The 27,253-nt window shown below is 52.7% G+C and overlaps 2 protein-coding genes across 2 annotated transcripts in view; one reads left to right on the top strand and one right to left on the bottom strand.

Moving 5' to 3' along the window:
* ACSL5 (acyl-CoA synthetase long chain family member 5) overlaps positions 1-5,348 on the top strand; it is a 56,689-nt gene extending 51,341 nt beyond the window's left edge. Inside the window, exons 19-21 of the mRNA XM_075348214.1 lie at positions 1,117-1,218; positions 1,740-1,811; positions 3,990-5,348. Of these exons, the coding sequence (XP_075204329.1) occupies positions 1,117-1,218; positions 1,740-1,811; positions 3,990-4,130 (315 nt within the window). The 3' untranslated portion in view covers positions 4,131-5,348. The remainder of the gene's footprint in view (positions 1-1,116; positions 1,219-1,739; positions 1,812-3,989) is intronic.
* Positions 5,349-5,562: 214 nt separating this feature from the next.
* Positions 5,563-25,987, bottom strand: ZDHHC6 (zDHHC palmitoyltransferase 6). The gene is made up of 11 exons (XM_075348213.1): positions 25,902-25,987; positions 22,095-22,464; positions 21,272-21,363; positions 20,974-21,133; positions 20,676-20,837; positions 18,446-18,499; positions 15,512-15,679; positions 11,581-11,622; positions 11,027-11,172; positions 10,905-10,951; positions 5,563-10,645 (listed from the first exon to the last, which is right to left on the bottom strand). Exons 2-11 carry the CDS (start codon positions 22,404-22,406, stop codon positions 10,545-10,547), a joined length of 1,284 nt encoding a protein of 427 aa, XP_075204328.1. The 5' UTR covers positions 22,407-22,464; positions 25,902-25,987; the 3' UTR covers positions 5,563-10,544.
* Between the last annotated feature and the right edge of the window lie 1,266 nt (positions 25,988-27,253).

Below are 27,253 nucleotides of genomic sequence, written 5' to 3'. Positions count from 1 at the left end.
GAGCTGGGCTGGTGGAGCTGGGCTGGGGGAGCTGGGCTGGGGGAGCTGGGCTGGTGGGAGCTGGGCTGGTGGGAGCTGGGCTGGTGGGAGCTGGGCTGGTGGGAGCTGGGCTGGGGGAGCTGGGCTGGTGGGAGCTGGGCTGGTGGGAGCTGGGCTGGTGGGAGCTGGGCTGGGGGAGCTGGGCTGGGGGAGCTGGGCTGGGGGAGCTGGGCTGGGGGAGCTGGGCTGGGGGAGCTGGGCTGGGGGAGCTGGGCTGGGGGAGCTGGGCTGGTGGGGCTGGGCTGGTGGAGCTGGGCTGGTGGAGCTGGGCTGGGGGAGCTGGGCTGGGGGAGCTGGGCTGGGGGAGCTGGGCTGGTGGGGCTAGGGGAGCTGGGCTGGGGGAGCTGGGCTGGGGGAGCTGGGCTGGGGGAGCTGGGCTGCTGGGCTGGTGGGGCTGGGCTGCTGGGGCTGGGCTGGGGGAGCTGGGCTGGTGGGGCTGGGCTAGTGGGGCTGGGGGAGCTGGGCTGGGGGAGCTGGGCTGGTGGGGCTAGGGGAGCGGGGCTAGGGGAGCTGGGCTAGGGGAGCTGGGCTGGGGGAGCTGGGCTGGTGGGGCTGGGCTGGGGGAGCTGGGCTGGGGGAGCTGGGCTGGTGGGGCTGGGCTGGGGGAGCTGGGCTGGTGGGGCTAGGCTGGTGGGGCTGGGGGAGCTGGGCTGGTGGGGCTGGGCTGGTGGATCTGGGCTGGTGGGGCTGGGCTGGTGGAGCTGGGCTGGTGGGGCTGGGCTGGGGGAGCTGGGCTGGTGGGGCTGGGCTGCTGGAGCTGGGCTGCTGGAGCTGGGCTGGTGGGGCTAGGCTGGTGGAGCTGGGCTGGTGGGGCTGGGGGAGCTGGGCTGGTGGGGCTGGGCTGGTGGAGCTGGGCTGGTGGATCTGGGCTCCGTGGCCTGCTCCGTGCCTCAGGATGACTCAGTTATTCCCTTACTGATTATATCCCAACAACCATTCCCCATCTAATGTGCAGAATACTGGAATCGCTGTAATGTCAGGCATCAGCGCAGTATAACATCGCCACCCAGTGGTGAGGGAGGGGGCTGCACAGTATCACATCCTACATCTCTGCCTTTACCTGTCATTTGGTTCTAGTCCTGTCTGGTCGGAGTAATTATCCCAGATCCAGAGGTGCTGCCGGATTTTGCTGCAAAATTTGGTGTCCGGTGTTCCTTTGAAGAACTCTGCAAACATTCAGTGAGTATTGAGGCTACTATGTGTGATACTGTCTGATGAGCTGTGTATCTAATCCTATCCTGTGTGATACTGTCTGCTGAGCTGTGTATCTAATCCTGTCCTGTGTGATACTTTCTGCTGAGCTGTGTATCTAATCCTGTGTGATACTGTCTGCTGAGCTGTGTATCTAATCCTGTCCTGTGTGATACTGTCTGCTGAGCTGTGTATCTAATCCTCTGTGTGATACTGTCTGCTGAGCTATGTATCTAATCCGTGTGATACTGTCTGCTGAGCTGTGCATCTAATCCTCTGTGTGATACTGTCTGCTGAGCTGTGCATCTAATCCTGTGTGATACTGTCTGCTGAGCTGTGCATCTAATCCTCTGTGATACTGTCTGCTGAGCTATGTATCTAATCCTGTGTGATACTGTCTGCTGAGCTGTGTATCTGATCCTCTCCTGTGTGATACTGTCTGCTGAGCTGTGTATCTAATCCTCCCCTCTGTGATGCGGTTAGTAACATTATCATCATTTGGCCCCTAGGCTGTGAAGAAAGCAATACTGGAAGATGTGATTAAAGTTGGAAAGCAGGGAGGGCTGAAGTCTTTTGAACAGGTCTGTGATTATACAACATCTACAGGATCTTCTAACAACAATGAGATTTCCCTGACATTGTACTTACTGCACCGCACGAGTTACCTCCTGTATTATCCTCCAGAGCTGCACTCACTATTCTGCTGGTGGAGTCACTGTGTACATACATTACTGATCCTGAGTTACCTCCTGTATTATACTCCAGAGCTGCACTCACTATTCTGCTGGTACAGTCACTGTGTACATACATTACTGATCCTGAGTTACCTCCTGTATTATACTCCAGAGCTGCACTCACTATTCTGCTGGTGGAGTCACTGTGTACATACATTACTGATCCTGAGTTACCTCCTGTATTATACTCCAGAGCTGCACTCACTATTCTGCTGGTGCAGTCACTGTGTACATACATTACTGATCCTGAGTTACCTCCTGTATTATACTCCAGAGCTGCACTCACTATTCTGCTGGTGCAGTCACTGTGTACATACATTACTGATCCTGAGTTACCTCCTGTATTATACTCCAGAGCTGCACTCACTATTCTGCTGGTGAAGTCACTGTGTACATACATTACTGATCCTGAGTTACCTCCTGTATTATACTCCAGAGCTGCACTCACTATTCTGCTGGTGCAGTCACTGTGTACATACATTACATTACTGATCCTGAATTACCTCCTGTATTATACTCCAGAGCTGCACTCACTATTCTGCTGGTGCAGTCACTGTGTACATACATTACTGATCCTGAGTTACCTCCTGTATTATACTCCAGAGCTGCACTCACTATTCTGCTGGTGCAGTCACTGTGTACATACATTACTGATCCTGAGTTACCTCCTGTATTATACTCCACAGCTGCACTCACTATTCTGCTGGTGGAGTCACTGTGTACATACATTACTGATCCTGAGTTACCTCCTGTATTATACTCCAGAGCTGCACTCACTATTCTGCTGGTGCAGTCACTGTGTACATACATTACTGATCCTGAGTTACCTCCTGTATTATACTCCAGAGCTGCACTCACTATTCTGCTGGTGCAGTCACTGTGTACATACATTACTGATCCTGAGTTACCTCCTGTATTATACTCCAGAGCTGCACTCACTATTCTGCTGGTGAAGTCACTGTGTACATACATTACTGATCCTGAGTTACCTCCTGTATTATCCTCCAGAGCTGCACTCACTATTCTGCTGGTGGAGTCACTGTGTACATACATTACATTACTGATCCTGAATTACCTCCTGTATTATACTCCAGAGCTGCACTCACTATTCTGCTGGTGCAGTCACTGTGTACATACATTACTGATCCTGAGTTACCTCCTGTATTATACTCCAGAGCTGCACTCACTATTCTGCTGGTGCAGTCACTGTGTACATACATTACTGATCCTGAGTTACCTCCTGTATTATACTCCACAGCTGCACTCACTATTCTGCTGGTGCAGTCACTGTGTACATACATTACTGATCCTGAGTTACCTCCTGTATTATACTCCAGAGCTGCACTCACTATTCTGCTGGTGCAGTCACTGTGTACATACATTACTGATCCTGAGTTACCTCCTGTATTATACTCCAGAGCTGCACTCACTATTCTGCTGGTGCAGTCACTGTGTACATACATTACTGATCCTGAGTCACCTCCTGTATTATACTCCAGAGCTGCACTCACTATTCTGCTGGTGCAGTCACTGTGTACATACATTACTGATCCTGAGTTACCTCCTGTATTATACTCCAGAGCTGCACTCACTATTCTGCTGGTGCAGTCACTGTATACATACATTACTGATCCTGAGTTACCTCCTGTATTATACTCCAGAGCTGCACTCACTATTCTGCTGGTGCAGTCACTGTGTACATACAGTACTGATCCTGAGTTACCTCCTGTATTATACTCCAGGGCTGCACTCACTATTCTGCTGGTGCAGTCGCTGTGTACATACATTACTGATCCTGAGTCACCTCCTGTATTATACTCCAGAGCTGCACTCACTATTCTGCTGGTGCAGTCACTGTGTACATACATTACTGATCCTGAGTTACCTCCTGTATTATACTCCAGAGCTGCACTCACTATTCTGCTGGTGCAGTCACTGTATACATACATTACTGATCCTGAGTTACCTCCTGTATTATACTCCAGGGCTGCACTCACTATTCTATTTTTCTTCTTCTTCTTTTAGGTGAAGGACATTTACGTCCATCCTGAAATGTTGACCATTGAAAACGGTTTGTTGACCCCAACCCTGAAAGCGAAGAGAGCGGAAGTGGCCAAATACTTCAAGAGTCAGATCGATGACTTGTACAGCAAAATCCAAGACTAAACTGGCGCTGCAGTGACTGAATCCTGAGCGACCGCCCTGGTGCTGCAGAGACCACGCAGGAGGCGCCACGTCCAGATGAGCCGATCCTCGGTGTCCTGCTGGCACGGGGCAGCGCTGCACAACTGACAGCTGAGATCCGGCCCAGCCCCTGCGGTCACCCCAGGAGCCCCTGCGGCCACACCGTGTGCAGTCATCCCTATGGCCCTGTACCCCATCAGCCGCTCGGGGCTCCAGCCCAGCCCCTGCGGTCACAGTGGGAGCCCCTGCGGCCACACCGTGTGCAGTCATCCCTATGGCCCTGTACCCCATCAGCCGCTCGGGGCTCCGGCCCAGCCCCTGCGGTCACACCGGGAGCCCCTGCGGCCACACCGTGTGCAGTCATCACTATGGCCCTGTACCCATCAGCCGCTCGGGGCTCCGGCCCAGCCCCTGCGGTCACACCGGGAGCCCCTGCGGCCACACCGTGTGCAGTCATCACTATGGCCCTGTACCCATCAGCCGCTCGGGGCTCCGGCCCAGCCCCTGCGGTCACACCGGGAGCCCCTGCGGCCACACCGTGTGCAGTCATCACTATGGCCCTGTACCCATCAGCCGCTCGGGGCTCCGGCCCAGCCCCTGCGGTCACACCGGGAGCCCCTGCGGCCACACCGTGTGCAGTCATCACTATGGCCCTGTACCCATCAGCCGCTCGGGGCTCCGGCCCAGCCCCTGCGGTCACACCGGGAGCCCCTGCGGCCACACCGTGTGCAGTCATCACTATGGCCCTGTACCCATCAGCCGCTCGGGGCTCCGGCCCAGCCCCTGCGGTCACACCGGGAGCCCCTGCGGCCGTACCGTGTGCAGTCATCCCTATGGCCCTGTCCCCATCAGCCGCTCGGGGCTCCGGCCCAGCCCCTGCGGTCACACCGGGGGCCCCTGCGGTCACAGCGGGAGCCCCTGCGGTCACAGCGGGAGCCCCTGCGGTCACACCGTGTGCAGTCATCCCTATGGCCCTGTACCCATCAGCTGCTCGGGGCTCCGGCGGAGAACGGCGCTTGTAAATTTCATAACATGTCTTCTATATCAGTGATCTGCAGCCTCCAGGTCTTGTGTGACTACAAGTCCCAGCAGCTTCTCACTGAGTGCATGCTGGGACGTGTAGTCCTCCAGGCTGCAGACGTCTGTCCTTTAATGATTGGGGGGGGGCTGTATATATTGAGCAAATAAACTTTACTACAAACGGGAATGTGTGATGATATCCGGGGGTGCCGCTGCCCCTGCGAGGTTATATAGTGGGGGGCACAACACATGGGGGTGATAAATGTGGATTAACCCCGTGTCTTCCCGGCTGATACTTTGTAAAAGATGCAGAGTTAGTACAGAGAAAGCTAGTGCATCCGCGACCTCCAGAAACAGCGCCACCCCCTGTCCACGAGTGATACTACACGCCACATCTTTTTCTGATCTTTTATTAACAAGCGACATACATATTGTAAAAATCACATCTCAGATTGAACAGTACGATATTAAAAAAAGGAAAATTCTGGAGCCCGGCGTCTACGGCCACCGCCCGGCATGGAGAGAGTCGTAGAGTCGCTGCAGCTGGAGAGAACGGGATAATCAGGCATCGTCCAATAGGAGAGAGACGGAAAAGAACGAGGCGCCATTATCTCGCTACAGCGGTGTAAGAGTTAATAAACGCTGCAAGACGAACAAGTGCTGCCGGCTCCGCAGAGGACCACGAGGAGCTCCGCCTGGACGAAAGTGCGGAAACAAGGCGGAGACCATCACCGGCCACCGGGCGGAGGACCGCACCGGCCACCGGGAAGGACCGCACCGGCCACCGAGAAGGACCGCACCGGCCACCGGGAAGGACCGCACCGGCCACCGGGAAGGACCGCACCGGCCACCGGGAAGGACCGCACCGGCCACCGGGAAGGACCGCACCGGCCACCGGGAAGGACCGCACCGGCCACCGGGAAGGACCGCACCGGCCACCGGGAAGGACCGCACCAACCACCGGGAAGGACCGCACCGGCCACCGGGAAGGACCGCACCGGCCACCGGGAAGGACCGCACCGGTCACTGCCCGGCGTGGAGAGAGTCGTAGTGTCGCTGCAGCTGGAGAGAACGGGATAATCAGGCATCGTCCAATAGGAGAGAGACGAAAAAGAAGCCACCGCAACCAGGCGCCATTATGTCGCTACAGCGGTGTAAGAGTTAATAAACGCTGCAAGACGAAGAAGTGCTGCCGGCTCCGCAGAGGACCACGAGGAGCTCCGCCTGGACGAAAGTGCGGAAACAAGGCGGAGGCCATCACCGGCCACAGGACAGCACCGGCCACCGAGAAGAACAGGACAAGCCACCGAGAAGGACCGCACCGGCCACCGAGAAGGACCGCACCGGCCACCGAGAAGGACCGCACCGGCCACCGAGAAGGACCGCACCGGCCACCGAGAAGGACCGCACCGGCTACCGAGAATGACCGCACCGACCACGGGGCAGAGGCCATCATCAGCCGAGAAGTCAGCACCAGTCACAAAGGATGACAGCACCAGCCACAGGGCAGAGGCAATTATCAGCCACTGAAAAGGACAGCACCGGCCACCAAGGATGACAGAGGCGGAGGTCATCACCAGCCACCGAGCACGACAGCACCGGCCACAGAGGACGACACTCAAGAAAGGGGAACGGGAAACTTAAAAATGGGTCAGTCACTTCTAAACTAATCAAATTCATTTACAATTTCCCAAAATTAGTGTGGTCTGGCAAATCCGAATATTTGGCTTTTTGATTTGCAAAACCAGCAAAATGGCGGCTACTATTGCGCTGGATTCATATAGGAAGGGGTTAAAAATAAGAAATCATTAAGCTTGTCACTGCCGCCCCAACTCCCTCCTGCCTGGGCACGGCCGCCCTCGTCCTCACTGCACCATGCCCCAGCGAGGCCTCCAAGCACATCCTGACGTCATGACGTGCCCCGTCTCATGTGGCCACGTGCGGAGGCGTCATGACGTGCCCCGTCTCATGTGGCCACGTGCGGAGGCGTCATGACGTGCCCCGTCTCACGTGGCCACGTGCGGAGGAGTCATGACGTGCCCCGTCTCACGTGGCCACGTGCGGAGGAGTCATGACGTGCCCCGTCTCACGTGGCCACGTGCGGAGGAGTCATGACGTGCCCCGTCTCACGTGGCCACGTGCGGAGGAGTCATGACGTGCCCCGTCTCACGTGGCCACGTGCGGAGGAGTCATGACGTGCCCCGTCTCACGTGGCCACGTGCGGAGGAGTCATGACGTGCCCCGTCTCACGTGGCCACGTGCGGAGGAGTCATGACGTGCCCCGTCTCACGTGGCCACGTGCGGAGGAGTCATGACGTGCCCCGTCTCACGTGGCCACGTGCGGAGGCGTCATGACGTGCCCCCGTCTCACGTGGCCACGTGCGGAGGAGTCATGACGTGCCCCGTCTCACGTGGCCACGTGCGGAGGAGTCATGACGTGCCCCGTCTCACGTGGCCACGTGTGGAGGTGCACATCCTGACATGACCTCAGTGATGGCGATCACTGAAGAGGAGGGCGGCTCCGGGGCTTATTTAGCCAGTGGTGAGCGGCGTTTGATATATATATATATATATATCTTATTTTAACCCCTTCCCAGCCCATCTGCTTGGGAGCGGAAAACCTCAGAGCATAATAAATGGCTGTATTAGTGGCCGGAGCTCACGGGATCCACGTCATATAATTTGACAAGAATTGAATTTCTCAACCAAATTTGGGTGAATTTGTCAAATTCTGATTTTCACTGATCTCCTGTAATTCAGAAGCAAAAATAAAGTGAACAACACCCAACACCGGTCCACGCTGCGGCTCCACTATATGGCCACTATATGTGAGGTCAGCACAGCGCGCACCCTCCTCCCCGGGTCCGGTGTGAGGTCAGCACAGCGCGCACCCTCCTCCCCGGGTCCGGTGTGAGGTCAGCACAGCGCGCACCCTCCTCCCAGAGTCCGGTGTGAGGTCAGCACAGCGCGCACCCTCCTCCCAGAGTCCGGTGTGAGGTCAGCACAGCGCGCACCCTCCTCCCAGAGTCCGGTGTGAGGTCAGCACAGCGCGCACCCTCCTCCCAGAGTCCGGTGTGAGGTCAGCACAGCGCGCACCCTCCTCCCAGAGTCCGGTGTGATGTCAGCACAGCGCGCACCCTCCTCCCCGAGTCCGGTGTGAGGTCAGCACAGCGCGCACCCTCCTCCCCAAGTCCGGTGTGAGGTCAGCACAGCGCGCACCCTCCTCCCAGAGTCCAGTGTGAGGTCAGCACAGCGCGCACCCTCCTCCCCGGGTCCGGTGTGAGGTCAGCACAGCGCGCACCCTCCTCCCAGAGTCCGGTGTGAGGTCAGCACAGCGCGCACCCTCCTCCCAGAGTCCGGTGTGAGGTCAGCACCGCGCGCACCCTCCTCCCCGGGTCCGGTGTGAGGTCAGCACAGCGCGCACCCTCCTCCCAGAGTCCGGTGTGAGGTCAGCACAGCGCGCACCCTCCTCCCAGAGTCCGGTGTGAGGTCAGCACACCGCACACCCTCCTCCCAGAGTCCGGTGTGAGGTCAGCACAGCGCGCACCCTCCTCCCAGAGTCCGGTGTGAGGTCAGCACAGCGCGCACCCTCCTCCCCGAGTCCGGTGTGAGGTCAGCACAGCGCGCACCCTCCTCCCAGAGTCCGGTGTGAGGTCAGCACAGCGCGCACCCTCCTCCCCGGGTCCGGTGTGAGGTCAGCACAGCGCGCACCCTCCTCCCAGAGTCCGGTGTGAGGTCAGCACAGCGCGCACCCTCCTCCCAGAGTCCGGTGTGAGGTCAGCACAGCGCGCACCCTCCTCCCAGAGTCCGGTGTGAGGTCAGCACAGATCAGCACTGCAGCAAGGGGGGTACTCTCAGTGTGTATAGAAGCTTTTTAGGACCACGTCTAAAAGTGGAAACCCCATTTAAGGCAGAGTTCACACATGGGGCCGACCCTGCGCTTACACTGCACCACGTCTGGCTGAACAGAAAAGAGCGGTCCTATGCCAGCATGTTGGGGTGAGGTTACCTGCAGTCCTATGTAACAGACGGGACAGACACGGGCGCCGGTGCCACACTCCACCATCTGCACGGAAAGTGGTAAAGTGAAATAACAGATTCAGCTCTGCAATATCTGTGCCGTGTACACTGCTGGTTAACATTCCCCCAAAAGACCCCGCACCCCCCAATATCATAGTGCAATATAATGACCGCAGGGAAGCCGACCCCCGCCAAGAGTACAAGAGGTGCAGAAAATAAGAATTGTAGGAAAGCCTGAGACGTCTATATCCTATGGATCGGTCATCAATAACAGAATGTGGGAGGATCGGACCCCAAACATGCACAGAATACAGACCCAGAACAGCTCCCCTCTGTGCAGTGGCCGTTTTCAGTACTGCAGCTCCGCTCCTAGTGAAGTGGCCGTGATCTGAGCTGCAGTGCAGAGAGCGACCACTGCACGGAGCACGGCACTGTACACATTGGTGCGGGGGTTGGAGGGGGGGGGCAGGACAGCCGAATTAACACCGATGGAGACGTCATCTGAACAACCCCTTTATAGAATACTGGAATGTGCGCCGGCTCTGCTACATCACTGTCTGGCGTCAGGCAGGTATCGCCACCATGACCCCTGCTAATGTAAGGGGCAAGACAGGTAAACGTGAAACACTGGAGGGCGAGGTCAGAGACGCAGGGGAAGGGAGGAATTGCAGGGCATGTCAAGACGCCAAATCAACATGGCCACCGAGGGGTTCTGTGTGGTCACAAGATACTGAAATCGCCGGGGCAGCCGCGCGACCCTCCGGGCCGGGGCAGCCGCGCGACCCTCCGGGCCGGGGCAGCCGCGCGACCCTCGGCTACATTGCTAGATTGTGAAAATGTTCGGCTGCAACTTTCTAACTTATTTTTGAAGATCTGTCAGTGATTGGAAATACGGAGGTGTCGCCGTACACAGTCCACAGAACAGTCCATCAATGTTCCCATTCACTGACAGCAAGCAGAGATGTAAATGCTGCAGGGAAAGAAATACAAAGTCTATTAGAAAGCAGCAGCAGTTCTTTTCATTAGAGGAGGATTGGCCTCGATGGCCGGTGAATGTCCAGCGGGCCCGGTCCGGCCAGTCACGAAGAGGAGGATTCCCCGGGGGAACAATGCAGATTCTTAAAAGGTGTAAACTGGTCACACTGGCAAATAAGGGGCGCGGGTCAGAATAGGCATAAAAAAGAAAGAAACCAGCTGGAGCTCTGAACCCAGAGAGGACAGTATGTGGGTGCGGGGTGAAGACACGGTATGGTCATGGCAGAGGTAGGTTACACATGAGTGGGTCAGTAACTGCAGCTAGTAATGTCTCGGTAGTTCCCCTTTAAGACCTGTGATACTGGCGGTGCCGGCGTCTCGCTATCTGGTCTTCTTCTCGTCATCTGATTGGTCGGAGCCTGCATCAGACACGGATTTCACTACACATCTTCTGGGGAACCAGCCCCGGATTCTCATTCCATCTGTGGGGAATGGAGGAAAAAATAATAAATCAGATGATCTCCTGCAGTCACCTCCGGAGCTGCGTGCGACTAATTCACTACTATGTAATTTGGGAATATTAAATCTCCTCTTTGCCGCGCGGAGCTCTCAATAAGCAAACTACGGACCGGCGGTAAGTTACATGGATATGCAGCTCTGGATGTGACTGGAGTACACAGCACGTGGGGTGATGACACCGCTACAGTATGTGGATCAGAAGTGTGCAATCCAATCACTTACCTGGAGGGAGTTCACCCTCGAAAATCTTATCTCCGTACATCCAGTGCCTGCAGGACACAGAGCAGAAGGTCACTACACCCCCTCACTGTGCCGCGTGCGTGCGAGGAGGCGGGTGTACTTACTTCAGGCCTCGCGTCGCCAAAACCAGGTCTCCTGTCTGCAGCGTCATCCGCGGCTCCTCAGTGCATGGGGTTGTAAAGAAGGTTCGGACGCCTTTGGTGAGAGGGCAGCAGGCGCCACTGTAGTCCTGCACCGCTCTGTACCGCACCTAGAGGGACAGACAGTGGATGAGCGCACCTCCTGCCACGTCTGGGGGGCAGCGCACCATTGTCACTGTCATAAAATCGCCTGCACTGCTGATATTCCTATGAGGACCCGGGCCAGACTCCGCCACCCGGGCCAGACTCCGCCACCCGGGCCAGACTCCGCCACCCGGGCCAGACTCCGCCACCCGGGCCAGACTCCGCCCTCTCTCTTAGATTTCCATCTCTAGCAGAAAACAGCACTGACTACAAAGGCTAGGGAAAACAAAAATCAGCAAAGCAGATGACAAAAAAAAAAAAAGTAGTGAAAATACAATTCATTTAGTGCAGCATCAAAGGCCCAAACTGTGCATTACTCTACTGAGTCCAGACCCAAAGCTCCGGCCCCGGACACAGACCCGCTCTGTACTCACACTGCGCACGCGCTTGTCGGCCTTCTGCTTCAGCTGCTCCACCTGCATAAAAAGGAGGAATAATAGGAAATCAGAGGCCATTGTATATAGCAGCCGCACCGCTCAATACAAACATTCACTGCACGGTATTTTTAAAGGAAGCCGATTTTCCTCTGACACAGAACTCCCAACACCCAACACTCATCCAGAAATAATGAAGGAAAATTAGAAAACTTCTGCAGATATCACTAGAAGGAACTCCCTGCATACAGCCTATACCAGCCACTGATAGAGGGAGCTCACGAGCCTGCAGAAGACAGATACAAAGAGAGCATTAACTATCTTTATATGAGGAGTTCCCACTAGTGGCGACTGCAGACAGGATCTTATGTATCTCTGTATACAGGGAGCTCCCCCTAGTGGTGGCTGCAGACAGGATCTTATGTATCTCTGTATACAGGGAGCTCCCCCTAGTGGTGGCTGCAGACAGGATCTTATCATGTATCTCTGTATACAGGGAGCTCCCCCTAGTGGCGACTGCAGACAGGATCTTATGTATCTCTGTATACAGGGAGCTCCCCCTAGTGGTTACTGCAGACAGGCTCTTATGTATGTCTGTATACAGGGAGCTCCCCCTAGTGGTGGCTGCAGACAGGCTCTTATCATGTATCTCTGTATACAGGGAGCTCCCCCTAGTGGTGGATGCAGACAGGATCTTATTGTGTATCTCTGTATACAGGAAGCTCCCCTAGTGGTGACTGCAGACAGGATCTTATTGTGTATCTCTGTATACAGGGAGCTCCCCCTAGTGGTGGCTGCAGACAGGCTCTTATCATGTATCTCTGTATACAGGGAGCTCCCCCTAGTGGTGACTGCAGACAGAATCTTATCATGTATCTCTGTATACAGGGAGCTCCCCCTAGTGGTGGCTGCAGACAGGATCTTATTGTGTATCTCTGTATACAGGAAGCTCCCCCTAGTGGTGGCTGCAGACAGGATCTTATCGTGTATCTCTGTATACAGGGAGCTCCCCCTAGTGGTGGCTGCAGACAGGCTCTTATGTATCTCTGTATACAGGGAGCTCCCCCTAGTGGTGGCTGCAGACAGGATCTTATGTATCTCTGTATACAGGGAGCTCCCCCTAGTGGTTACTGCAGACAGGCTCTTATGTATGTCTGTATACAGGGAGCTCCCCCTAGTGGTGGCTGCAGACAGGCTCTTATCATGTATCTCTGTATAAAGGGAGCTCCCCCTAGTGGTGACTGTAGACAGGATCTTATGTATCTCTGTATACAGTGAGCTCCCCCTAGTGGTGGCTGCAGACAGGATCTTATGTATCTCTGTATACAGGGAGCTCCCCCTACTGGTGGCTGCAGACAGGATCTTATGTATCTCTGTATACAGGGTGCTCCCCCTAGTGGTGGCTGCAGACAGGATCTTATCATGTATCTCTGTATCAGGGAGCTCCCTCTAGTGGTGACTGCAGACCGGATCTTATCATGTATCTCTGTATACAGGGAGCTCCCCCTAGTGGTGGCTGCAGACAGGATCTTATGTATCTCTGTATACAGGGAGCTCCCCCTAGTGGTGGCTGCAGACAGGATCTTATCATGTATCTCTGTATACAGGGAGCTCCCCCTAGTGGTGGCTGCAGACAGGATCTTATAATGTATCTCTGTATACAGGGAGCACCCCCTAGTGGTGACTGCAGACAGGATCTTATAATGTATCTCTGTATACAGGGAGCTCCCTCTAGTGGTGGCTGCAGACAGGGTCTTATAATGTATCTCTGTACACAGGGAGCTCCCCCTAGTGGTGGCTGCAGACAGGATCTTATCATGTATCTCTGTATACAGGGAGCTCCCTCTAGTGGTGACTGCAGACAGGATCTTACCATGTAGCTCTGTATACAGGGAGCTCCCCCTAGTGGTGGCTGCAGACAGAATCTTATCATGTATCTCTGTATACAGGGAGCTCCCCCTAGTGGTGGCTGCAGACAGGATCTTATCATGTAGCTCTGTATACAGGGAGCTCCCCCTAGTGGTGGCTGCAGACAGGATCTTATCATGTATCTCTGTATACAGGGAGCTCCCTCTAGTGGTGACTGCAGACAGGATCTTATGTATCTCTGTATACAGGGAGCTCCCCCTTGTTGTGGCTGCAGACAGGATCTTATCATGTATCTCTGTATACAGGGAGCTCCCCCTAGTGGTGACTGCAGACAGGATCTTATAATGTATCTCTCTATACAGGGAGCTCCCCCTAGTGGTGACTGCAGACAGAATCTTATAATGTATCTCTGTATACAGGGAGCTCCCTCTAGTGGTGGCTGCAGACAGGGTCTTATGTATCTGTATACAGGGAGCTCCCCCTAGTGGTGGCTGCAGACAGGATCTTATGTATCTCTGTATACAGGGAGCTCCCCCTAGTGGTGGCTGCAGACAGGATCTTATCATGTATCTCTGTATACAGGGAGCTCCCTCTAGTGGTGACTGCAGACAGGATCTTATCATGTATCTCTGTATACAGGGAGCTCCCCCTAGTGGTGGCTGCAGACAGGATCTTATCATGTAGCTCTGTATACAGGGAGCTCCCCCTAGTGGTGGCTGCAGACAGAATCTTATCATGTATCTCTGTATACAGGGAGCTCCCCCTAGTGGTGGCTGCAGACAGGATCTTATCATGTATCTCTGTATACAGGGAGCTCCCCCTAGTGGTGGCTGCAGACAGGATCTTATCATGTATCTCTGTATACAGGGAGCTCCCCCTAGTGGTGGCTGCAGACAGGATCTTATGTAGCTCTGTATACAGGGAGCTCCCCCTAGTGGTGGCTGCAGACAGGATCTTATCATGTATCTCTGTATACAGTGAGCTCCCCCTAGTGGTGGCTGCAGACAGGATCTTATGTATCTCTGTATACAGTGAGCTCCCCCTAGTGGTGGCTGCAGACAGGATCTTATAATGTATCTCTGTATACAGGGAGCTCCCTCTAGTGGTGGCTGCAGACAGGGTCTTATAATGTATCTCTGTATACAGGGAGCTCCCCCTAGTGGTGGCTGCAGACAGGATCTTATCATGTATCTCTGTATACAGTGAGCTCCCCCTAGTGGTGGCTGCAGACAGGATCTTATCATGTATCTCTGTATACAGGGAGCTCCCTCTAGTGGTGGCTGCAGACAGGATCTTATCATGTAGCTCTGTATACAGGGAGCTCCCCCTAGTGGTGGCTGCAGACAGGGTCTTATCATGTATCTCTGTATACAGGCAGCTCCCCCTAGTGGTGGCTGCAGACAGGGTCTTATCATGTATCTCTGTATACAGGCAGCTCCCCCTAGTGGTGGCTGCAGACAGGATCTTATCATGTAGCTCTGTATACAGGGAGCTCCCCCTAGTGGTGACTGCAGACAGGATCTTATCATGTATGTCTGTATACAGGGAGCTCCTCCTAGTGGTGGCTGCAGACAGGCTCTTATGTATCTCTGTATACAGGGAGCTCCTCCTAGTGGTGACTGCAGACAGGCTCTTGTGTATGTCTGTATACAGGGAGCTCCTCCTAGTGGTGGCTGCAGACAGGATCTTATCATGTATATCTGTATACAGGGAGCTCCCCCTAGTGGTGGCTGCAGACAGGATCTTATGTATCTCTGTATACAGGGAGCTCCCCCTAGTGGTTACTGCAGACAGGCTCTTATGTATGTCTGTATACAGGGAGCTCCTCCTAGTGGTGGCTGCAGACAGGCTCTTATGTATCTCTGTATACAGGGAGCTCCCCCTAGTGGTGGCCAAGACCGATACATTGCAGAGACGACCAACAGAGCACACTGGAGGTTACTGTAGTGCAGATGGCGGGAAGCTTTTGATATGGCAGGCAATTTTGGCTTTCGCAGCAGCTGTAGGATCGGAGTGACACCTGCTGGGTCAGAAGCTCAGATATTTGCCGGTCAGCACTTACCGTCAGCATGTACCTATGGCAGCCTTCCCGCAATCGCCACTCTACTCCGTCCCCGTCCGGTGAGCCGGACCCCGTGAACACCTGCCGGAAGTTTCTCCACCGGCTGCCCAAGTCGTAGGGGAAAATAAAGGTTTCTCCGGTCTGGTAATACTGAATGCGGTCCTTAGCCTGGAGGAAGAGGGTCGGGGATGTGAGCGATACGTTCCGGTGAGTCTGTCGCTCCGCTCATTCCTGCGGAGCATGTCGTATGTCTGACACATTCTGCACAGAAAAGACACAAAAGGGCCAAATATCGGCCCCCGCGGCCCTAACACACCAGCATGGTACTGTGTGCGATACAGCACGTATGCTGCAGATATATGGCCACATAATGGCCAGCAATGCTGACTCATCACACAGGACACGAGGGTAGTACCGCGCTCACTCCCTGACCACGCCTGTCGTATCACTACAACTCCCAGCATTGCCTGACCACGCCTCATGTATCACTACAACTCCCAGCATTGCCTGACCACGCCTCATGTATCACTACAACTCCCAGCATTGCCTGACCACGCCTCATGTATCACTACAACTCCCAGCATTGCCTGACCATGCCTCATGTATCACTACAACTCCCAGCATTGCCTGACCACACCTCATGTATCACTACAACTCCCAGCATTGCCTGACCACGCCTCATGTATCACTACAACTCCCAGCATTGCCTGACCACGCCTCATGTATCACTACAACTCCCAGCATTGCCTGACTACGCCTCATGTATCACTACAACTCCTAGCATTGCCTGACCACACCTCATGTATCACTACAACTCCTAGCATTGCCTGACTACGCCTCATGTATCACTACAACTCCCAGCATTGCCTGACCACGCCTGATGGATCACTAAAAATACCAGCATTGCCTGACCACGCCTGCTGTATAACTACAACTCCCAGCATTGCCTGACCACGCCTGCTGTATAACTACAACTCCTAGCATTGCCTGACTACGCCTCATGTATCACTACAACTCCCAGCATTGCCTGACCACGCCTGATGGATCACTAAAAATACCAGCATTGCCTGACCACGCCTCATGTATCACTACAACTCCCAGCATTGCCTGACTACGCCTCATGTATCACTACAACTCCCAGCATTGCCTGACCACGCCTCATGTATCACTACAACTCCTAGCATTGCCTGACTACGCCTCATGTATCACTACAACTCCCAGCATTGCCTGACCATGCCTGATGGATCACTAAAAATACCAGCATTGCCTGACCACGCCTCATTTATCACTACAACTCCCAGCATTGCCTGACTACGCCTCATGTATCACTACAACTCCTAGCATTGCCTGACCACACCTCATGTATCACTACAACTCCCAGCATTGCCTGACTACGCCTCATGTATCACTACAACTCCCAGCATTGCCTGACCACGCCTGATGGATCACTAAAAATACCAGCATTGCCTGACCACGCCTCATGTATCACTACAACTCCCAGCATTGCGTGACCACGCCTCATGTATCACTACAACTCCCAGCATTGCCTGACCACGCCTCATGTATCACTACAACTCCCAGCATTGCCTGACCACGCCTCATGTATCACTACAACTCCCAGCATTGCCTGACCACGCCTCATGTATCACTACAACTCCTAGCATTGCCTGACCACGCCTCATGTATCACTACAACTCCTAGCATTGCCTGACCACGCCTCATGTATCACTACAACTCCCAGCATTGCCTGACCACGCCTGATGGATCACTACAACTCTCAGCATTGCCTGACCACGCCTCATGTATCACTACAACTCCCAGCATTGCCTGACCACGCCTGATGTATCACTACAACTCCCAGCATTGCCTGACCACGCCTGATGGATCACTAAAAATACCAGCATTGCCTGACCACGCCTCATGTATCACTACAACTCCCAGCATTGCGTGACCACGCCTCATGTATCACTACAACTCCCAGCATTGCCTGACCACGCCTGATGGATCACTACAACTCCCAGCATTGCCTGACCACGCCTGATGTATCACTAAAAATACCAGCATTGCCTGACTATGCCTCATGTATCACTAAAAATACCAGCATTGCCTGACCACGCCTGATGGATCACTACAACTCCCAGCATTGCCTGACCACGCCTGATGTATCACTAAAAATACCAGCATTGCCTGACCACGCCTCATGTATCACTACAACTCCCAGCATTGCCTGACCACGCCTGATGTATCACTATAACTCCCAGCATTGCCTGACCACGCCTGACGTATCACTACAACTCCCAGCATTGCCTGACCACGCCTGCTGTATAACTACAACTCCCAGCATTGCCTGACCACGCCTGCTGTATAACTACAACTCCCAGCATGCCCTGGCAGCAGTATGACACCTGTGGCTTTCACGGCATGCTGGAAGCTGTATGGCTGGAGTGCTAGCTTTGAGCTCCTGGCTGCTTCAGCCTCCGTTCACCATGCTTTACACTGCAGCCTTGTTGGGCCAGATCGTCTGCAGTACATAAATATAAGTCCAGCGTGAAGTCAAAGCCTTGAAATCTAGTTATATATAGAATATATGGAAAAAGGTCATCCGCGGGGACCGTCACATCGGTACTGCCCCCGAAATACATTCACTTCTGCCCTAATATCCTTATGCTACAAAGCCAGGTCCGGACGTATTGGGTTGTCCTGACCGAATCGGAGCTTTATGACCGCCATTAACCCTTTCATCCTGCCAGGAAACTGCAAAAATGAGCAAACCCGACAACTATCCAGCCCCAGCAGCCGGCGGCATTAATCACTTAGGTTTTTGTTCTCTGGCGCCTTCGTCAGACCGGTCCCCACCCCCGAAACCTACCACAATGGTGCCGGTGTGCGAGCCATTGTTGAGGGGTGGGCAGCGTGTTAATGTGACGGACGTACCTTCTCTTCAATCCACGATTCAATGGAGGTTTTATTCCGCAGGATCACTTTCATCTGAAAAACACACACACGAGTAATAATGCGGCAGAGGCGAGCGCGCGGCGAGCAGCGGCATCACAGTCATGTTTTTCTCTTTATTTGACTGTACAATGAGGGTTTTCATCCGGCGTCAATCACCGGCTGCCGCACAATGTGCGAGTGCGGTGCCTCCGGTGAGTGCGGGGGGCTGCGAGCGTGATCTTCTCAGTGGGGGCCGCCGCTCTTTTGTATATCATTTAGCTGGAATCAATTACTCTGTAATAAAAGCATCAATAGCCGTCCACAAAACAGCATCATTATACAATAAGGGCCATGGTGGCGGCGGGATCCCGCGGCCTCGCTGTAATGAGATCTGATGGGACGGAGCTTTGTGCCGCCATTGTAGAAACGGCTTCTGCAACAGGCGAGGAGGAAAGAAAAAGCCGCATTTACCAGAAATCAGGTGTATGGGAGGCGACAGCGGCAGAAATCACACACAAATAGCATGAAGAGCGCCTTCTGTGTTACATTTTACCCATTTTCAAGATCTCTGCTTGCTGTGAATGGGATTATCATTGAGGCCAAAAGCCTGTGCAGGCCGCGTACATCGCAGAGCTGAGGGTCTGTTACAATTCCATGTAGCGTAGGCTATAGCGTGTACGGTAAGGCTGCGTTACCCCCACCTGCAAGTGCGATATCACAACCTCCCGAACTCACGGGTGGAGGACGACGGGCCGAGGAGGACGACGGGCCGAGGAGGACGACGAGGACGACGGGCCGAGGAGGACGACGAGGACGACGGGCCAAGGAGGAGGACAACACCCGCACTCCATCAGGAGGTTAGTAAAGTTCATTGCCTGCGGTGATGACGTCCGCTGTACTCCTGACGTCAGCGCTAGTCACTGACTTCAATGCCCGCTGCGTTCTCACATTACCTCTCGCAGGCGGCCAGAGACTGACTAGCGATAGCTCGCGATACTTTGCTTGTGAACGCGGCGGTCATTAAACTCAGTGATGAGCACTGACGTCAGGAGTACACCGGACTTCATCACGGCAGGTAATGTACCTCGCTAACCTCATGACGTCGGCGCTCGTTATGCCCTGCAGTGATCTGGGCTGACCTCATGATGCTATCTCAGGTCACTGCACTACTCTCCCAGCCAATGGGGAACATTGTTTTCTTCATTGACTGGGACAGTGACTATGGATCGTCATGGGAGCCCCTTATTTGATTACGCAAGATCCGGATTTGTTTTTTTCTTTCCAATAAACTGGTGAAAGAGGGAATGTGTTGGGGAGTGATTTTTCAAATAAAAATTAGTTTGTTGTCTATTTTTTTTTTTTTATTACTGACTGGGTTATTGATGTCAGGTATCTGATAGATGCCGTGACATCACTAACCTTTGAGCTTGATGCCAGGTAACATTACACGTCTGGTATCAATGCCATATATTACCTTGTTTGCCACTGCACCAGGGCAACGGGATGAGCCGAGTAAAGTCCCGGGACTGTCACATCTAATGAATGCGGCAATTCCAGGCGGCTGCTGGCTGATATTTCTAGGCTGGGGGGCTCCCAATGACATGGGTCTCCCCATCCTGAGAATACCAGCCCCCAGCTGTAAGGCTTTATCTTGGCTGTACGACAGACCCACCCACCGGCGGCTGTGATTGGTTGCAGTCCGACAGCTGTCACTCAGCGTGGAGGCACATCTGACTGTAACCAATCACATATGAGGGGAGGAGTGAATATGTATGAGCCTAATGAGTGGCTGGATCGGGAACATCAAAGAGCTGCCGTGGGAGCAGTGTGACAGCCATGTCGGTGATCGGTCAGTGTGTTGCACTTGCTCCTATCACTTTGCCCCAGATTCTGTTCCCCATACACCTTATATGGGGACCAGCATCTGGCCAGAAACCCTGGACTGCATGTAACTCTTCTTCCGTTTGTTTGCGGTCCACAAAAAAACAGAAGCCACACGGACTGTATACGGAATAGGGCGGATGCGGTTGTCACACGGATGCATCTGTGAAAAAAACAGGACTGTTTTTTGCAGACCGTAAAAACAGAACGGTCGTGTGAATAAGCCCTGAGCCTAACACCTTCCCACCGGCCTATAGCTCCACACAACATGACAACCAGTTCATGCGGTTTTCAGGGACTTTAACAAATCCGATGCTTCCATAGGCCACGACTACAACCTGCAACACACCTGAATACAGAACAGCATCCCCACCGCAATGGTCGTCCCGAGGGCCAGTCCTAAGGCAAACAGGGTAACAGCAAAGGCAGAAATACCAAAAGGGACTATGGGAGCCGGCTCCCGACGCGTCACGCTCATGTCGATCTTTACCGAATTCCAACCGAAAGACACCTGAAGAGGAAAGGAAATGAAAAGGTTAAAAATGTCGCCATGCAGACAAAAAAGTGCCACAATGATAAGATCCATTAACTTTTCAGCTACCACCCAGAAGCAGATAACCCAGAAACCTGTGACTGATTCAGCTCACCCGGTTGTACAGCTGTGTGTACATGGTCATGATGAAGATGTAAGAAGCATGGATGCAGCCGAGCGGCGCCAGCAGCAGGAACAGCGTGAAGGACGAGTGGTTGCGGTGGCCGCAGCAGTTATTGATCCAGGGGCAGTGGTGATCCATCTTCATCACACACCTGACACAAGAAATCCATTACTTGCAGCGTGTGCCTCCAGGTGTCCCCCGCCAGGTGCCCCCCACGTCCCCCGCCAGGTGCCCCCCACGTCCCCCGCCAGGTGCCCCCCACGTCCCGCCGGCTCCATCACTCTCATACCTGTTGCACTTGCGGCAGTGGTGGGAGCGCGGCACTTTGTAGCCCTCGCACACCTTGCAATACTGAAGAAACCTGCAGTCCTGAGCGATCTCCTGCAGACACATCACATTCATGAAAGCAAAACACAAGGTGCGGACGGTCAAAAGATCAGTAAGAAAGTAGTCCTGAAGGCAGAGGACAACAGCGATTGTCAGTATTACTTGTGCTGCATTGCCGAACAGTAGGGGTAATACCATGGTCAACACAAAACCACTGAGCAGAGCGATTGTCTGCAGCGGTCACAAGCACAATGCCAGCACTGCACGACAACCTGGCTGCCATGACGGCCTTCAGAAGTGCCGACTACCCATCACTGATTGTGTTGCAGAGAAGCAAATACGTGCACACAATGGACACAAGTCCATGTGACTGACAGCGGCATTTAGATGGTTAAACAGCAGTGATCAGAGGTGGCTCTGGTCGCTGCAGGCAGATGCCGGCTGTACACAGCTCCTGCACCCAACATACAATTACATTCTATTGGGGAAAGAGTTAAACATATAATCTCATCCCACCAGGACCCGCAGCACTGCCGAGAGGAGCGATCAGAGAATGTGCTGCGCTCCTGCCGGCCCCATAAATAATGACATCTATAGGGAAGAGTCTGAGTTACCGCTCCGCAGATGGAAACCGCACAGAGCAGAAACGGCTGAATGTAGGGGTAAACTGCCCCAAAAACACTCATACAGAGGCTTCATCAGAAGGACGGAAGCAATGAACAGAGGATACAAAGCTCTGGCTGAAAAGTGCAGGTATTTGGAGAAGAGGAGTAAATGTTTCTTACCGGTTTCCATCCCAGGGGAACAAAGCCGGGGCCGATGAACATGGCATTAAAGTAATTGTAAAGAATCATAACAGTCCAGTTTATAAGTGTGAGGAAATTAAGACTGGACCCCGGCAAATCCAGAGGCCAGTACCAGAGGATGGAGTCCAGGACGGCTACAATGGAGCAGATTATGATCACCCCCAGAGCGATCAGCGGCCCCCAGTGACATAACCTCCTCAGCTCCCTCAGGTTCTCAAAACTGATAAACCAGTCCAGCTTAGCCATAACTCCTGAGGAATAGACGTCTACTCCGAGAAAAGCCGCCCGCATCCAGCCGGCCTCAGATCATCAAACTGTGCTTCCATCACTCCAGGAGCGAGCGATCCGCCTGCAGGAGAAGAAGAGCATTACATCAACCAGCAATCACAAAGGAACGTACAGGGGGATGCACAAATCCGCAGCACCCAGGTCACCCCCCAATGCCAAAGAGCGAGCAGCAACGCACAACCTACACACTAATGATCCTGTACAGACCCAGAGTTACCTCCTGTATTATACTCCAGAGCTGCACTCACTATTCTGCTGATGCAGTCACTGTGTACATACATTACTGATCCTGAGTTACCTCCTGTATTATACTCCAGAGCTGCACTCACTATTCTGCTGGTGCAGTCACTGTGTACATACATTACATTACTGATCCTGAGTTACATCCATATTACAGAGCTGCACTCACTATTCTGCTGATGCAGTCACTGTGTACGTATATTACTTATTCTCCTCTGATCCTGAGTTACCTCCTGTATTATACTCCAGAGCTGCACTCGCTATTCTGCTGGTGCAGTCACTGTGTACATACATTACTGATCCGGAGTTACCTTCTGTATTATACTCCTCCAGAGCTACACTCACTATTCTGCTGGAGCAGTCCCTATGTACACATATTACTGATCCTGAGTTACATCCATATTCCAGAGCTGCACTCACTATTCTGCTGGTACAGTCACTGAGTACACACATTACTTATTCTCCTCTGATCCCGAGTTACACCCTGTATTATGGTATAGAGCTGCACTCACTATTCTGCTGATAGAGACCTTAATACAGGATCAGAAATGTAATGTATTTACATGGTGACTTAACTAGCAGAATAGTGAGTGCAGCTCTGGAGTACGATACAGGATGTAACTCAGGATCAGTAATGTAATGTATGTACACAGTGACTGCACCAGCAGAATAGTGAGTGCAGCTCTGGAGTATAATACAGGAGGTAACTCAGGATCAGTAATGTAATGTATGTACACAGTGACTGCACCAGCAGAATAGTGAGTGCAGCTCTGGAGTATAATACAGGAGGTAACTCAGGATCAGTAATGTAATGTATGTACACAGTGACTGCACCAGCAGAATAGTGAGTGCAGCTCTGGAGTATAATACAGGAGGTAACTCAGGATCAGAAATGTAATGTATTTACACAGTGACTGCACCAGCAGAATAGTGAGTACAGCTCTTGATTTGTATGACTATGCCAAGTTGCAGGTCAGCTGTCGCTTTTCCCACTCATTCATTGACAGGTGTGTATGACTGTGATTCAGAGTGAAAGATACAGAAATGCAATAATGGAGTAGGTCTCTGAACCACAGGCAGCAGAAAGAGCAGACTGGTCCCCTATAATCGCCACTTGTACACATTGGAGTATTTGGTGAATTTTTTATTTCAATATTTTCTAAGCCAAAACCAGGAGTGTGATGGAAACATGTGCACCCTTCTAGTGAAAACCAGGAGTGGAGCAAACACTCATGTGCTCGGGGCCTAACACTCCTTACAGGCATGTATCGTACAGACCGATTATCTGTATACAGGGTGGATCATGGACGCTCACAGTCAGATAACCTTGTGCCGCACACCTCGGTGCGGAGCGTCCAGGAGTCTCGTGAGTGATCTCTGTGTCTCCCGTAGACTCAACAGTATTTTCTTCTAAGCAAAGAAAAATACATTCCTTCCTGGTAACAGATTGACTCATTTAAAAATGGGGCTTTTTTACAATTGTCCAAAATCATGATACAATTGATGTAATCAAAGTAAAGGTGACATCTATTTGCCAAAGCAGGAACTCCCCTCTATGAAGAGATTGAAATGATTAATGGCAGAACAAGATGAATCAGGAGAAATGATGATTTTATCATTGATGATAAAGGATTGTATCTGCAAAAAGGTCACGATGCATGGTATCAATTTTTTTTTTTTGCAGCATTTCCTCACATGGAGCAGTGAATGTCGTCACTCCGGCTTCAGCGCAGTAAAACTAACTCACGAGTGATCTGTACTGACAGTAAACACTAATTAGACGGCAGCAGCAGAGGTGCGGCAACACACTACAGGCACACGTAAAAATAATCACACCCCGACTCAGGGAGATTATGATCAGGTCAAAAGAATGAGGGCATGACAGGAGGAGCAAAAGAGGCGCGCCCAACACCAGGGGAACAGAAAGGAGAAAGAACAAAGTCTGCACAGAAATGACCCAAATAAGTCACAATGCGATATTCAAATATGTGGTGAAGAAAAATCTGCAGAGAGGCTTCAACAATGCAGAATCCCTGCGTAACCTGAGTCTGAGACGGAAAGGCTGGGGGGGGGGGAAGGGGGTTGATGTGAGAGAGGGACTGACTGCAGCGAAGACGACGGGTAGGGGGTGACGGTAGAGACACACAATGGGGAGGTCAGGGAGGGGGGGGGGGTGGAAAGAGGGTGCACAACGGAGAGGACGGGGTAGGGGGTGGTGGCAGAGGCCCACAATGGGGAGGTTGGGGGGGGGATGGGGTGGAGAGAGGGTGCACAATGGAGAGGATGGGGTAGGGGGTGATGGTAGAGGCCACAATGGGGAGGTCGGGGGAGAGGGGGTGGAGAGAGGGTCCACAACGGGAGAGGATGGGGTGATGGTAGAGGCCATAATGGGGAGGTCGGGGGAGGGGGGGAGGGGTGGAGAGAGGGTCCACAACGGAGAGGATGGGGTAGGGGGCTGATGGTAGAGGCCCACAATGAGGAGGTCGGGGGAGGGGGGTGGAGAGAGGGTCCACAACGGAGAAGATGGTGTAGGGGGTGATGGTACAGGCCACAATGGGGAGGTCCACAACGGAAAGAATGGGGTAGGGGGTGATGGTAGGGGCCCACAATGGGGCGGTCCGGGAGGGGAAAGGGAAAGAGGGTGCACAACGGGGAGGACGGGGTAGAGGGTGATGGTAAAGGCCCAAAATTTTTGGGGAGAGCGAGGGTCCACAATGGAGGCCAGAAGCAGGACTGAGGGTCCGCAGTGGACAGACCGGAGGGGGTCCATGTTGTTTGTTGCTCTGATGGTCCACAGTGGATTCCCTCAGAGGGTCCGCAACGGAGGGAACAGGAGTTTTGGAGAGGGTCCACAACGGAGAGACCTGGGAAGGGGGGGACCGAGAGTCTACAATGGAGATGCCAGGAGGGGAGAGAGGGTCCGCAATGGAGAGGCCACAGGGGGTACATGTTGCTCCGATGGTCCCCACTAAATTCCCTATTTTGTGTACCTCGTCCATTGCAGCCTCCATTCAGGGGTCACCCACATGTTAGAGGGTCCTGCAGGGAATCCACCACAGCCATTACTGGCCGCTGCTGCTCAGGGCCCCTCTACTGATCACAGCAGGTTTACTGACCGGGAGCATTACACCTGGAGCCGCCAGTGACACCGGAGCGAGCTCTCACCGGGAAGGTCATTGTGAGGCAACGAAGAAACCACCCAAAACAAGACACTACAGCCCCCTCCACCTGCACCGAGGAGCACCACCCCCACCGTACCTCACAGCACCGCGCGGGGACAACTCCCATCCTCCGCGCCGCTCCGCTGCCCTCCGAGCCAGCAAGACACTCACTTCCGGGTTGTGTCCCCTGTAATACTGCTCCGCCCGGAACAGAGACGCGGCAGCTCCAGCCCTGCGGTGATTGGTTCCGCCCACAGTGTCCCGGTACAAAGCTCCGCACTGATAACTGATGGATTAAAGGGATGAAAAGAAAAGAAGGATGAAAGAACAAGGAAGAAGAAAGAAGGAAGAACAAGAAAAAAGAGGAAATAAGAAGAACGAGGAATAAAGAAGAAAGAAGGAAGAAGAAAGAGAAAGAAGAATGATGAAAGAAGGAAGAATAAAAAAGGAGGAAAGAAGAAGAAAGAGAGAAGGAAGGAAGAAGAAGCAATAAGAAATAAGAAAGAAGGAGGAAGAAACAAAAAAGAAGAAAGAACAAGAAAAAAGAAGAAAAAAGAAGAAAGAAGAACGAGGAATAAAGAAGAAGGAAGAAGAAATAGAAAGAAGAAAGATGAAAGAAGGAAGAACAAAAAAGAAGGAAAGAAGAAGAAAAAAGAAAGAAGGAAAAAGAAGAAATAAGAATGAAGAAGAAAGAAGGAAGAACAAGAAAAAGGAAGAAAGAAGAACGAGGAATAAAGAAGAAGGAAGAAAGAAGGAAGAAGAAAGAGGAAGAAGAAGAAAGATGAAAGAAGGAAGAACAAAAAAGGAGGAAAGAAGAAGAAAAAAGAAAGGAAAAAGAAGCAATAAGAAATAAGAATGAAGAAGAAAGAAGGAAGAACAAGAAAAAAGAAGAAAAAGGAAGAAAGAAGAAGAACGAGGAATAAAGAAGAAGGAAGAAGAAAGAGGAAGAAGAAAGATGAAAGAAGGAAGAACAAAAAAAGGAAAGAAGAAAAAAGAAAGAAGGAAAAAGAAGCAATTAGAAATAAGAATGAAGAAGAAAGAAGGAGGAAGAAACAAAAAAGAAGAAGGAAGACAAAGAAAGAAAGAAGGAAGGAAAAAAAAGAAGGAAGAAGAGTAAGGAAGAAATAGAAAGAAGGAAGAAAGAAGATGAAATAAGAAGGAAGAAGAAGAAAGAAGAAAAAGAAGGAAGGAAGAAGGAAAACAAGAAGGAAGAAGAGTAAGGAATAAGCATTGCAGTGTCCCCCCCTGCGGCCCTCCATGTCTCCCCCAGCACAGGTCGCGGTGACACTGGCTCTGGGGGCTCTGGAGCCATGTTTGCGTTGTTGTCAGCTCTTCCTCATTTCATCCGTTTTCTCATATGAAATAAATATAACCCGTTAACTGGTGAGACGTGGCCCCGCTCCGCTGACATCTGTAGACTCTCTGTTATTTTTTGTTTTCATGGACCAA

This window comes from Anomaloglossus baeobatrachus, chromosome 5, assembly GCF_048569485.1.
Source record: "Anomaloglossus baeobatrachus isolate aAnoBae1 chromosome 5, aAnoBae1.hap1, whole genome shotgun sequence".
In the NCBI taxonomy this organism is placed as follows: Eukaryota; Metazoa; Chordata; class Amphibia; order Anura; family Aromobatidae; genus Anomaloglossus; species Anomaloglossus baeobatrachus.
The sequence above is the reverse complement of the archived record's forward strand: the minus strand, read 5'-3'. Positions and strand labels throughout refer to the sequence as shown.

Coding starts and splice junctions, on each gene's coding strand:
- ZDHHC6 (XM_075348213.1), bottom strand. CDS start 22,406: ATGCGGGCGGCTTTTCTCGGAGTAGACGTCTATTCCTCAGGAGTTATG. Junction 15,680..18,445: donor AATCGTGGATTGAAGAGAAG/GTACGTCCGTCA, acceptor CTCTTCCTCCAG/GCTAAGGACCGCATTCAGTA. Junction 10,646..10,904: donor CGAGGGTGAACTCCCTCCAG/GTAAGTGATTGG, acceptor CATTCCCCACAG/ATGGAATGAGAATCCGGGGC.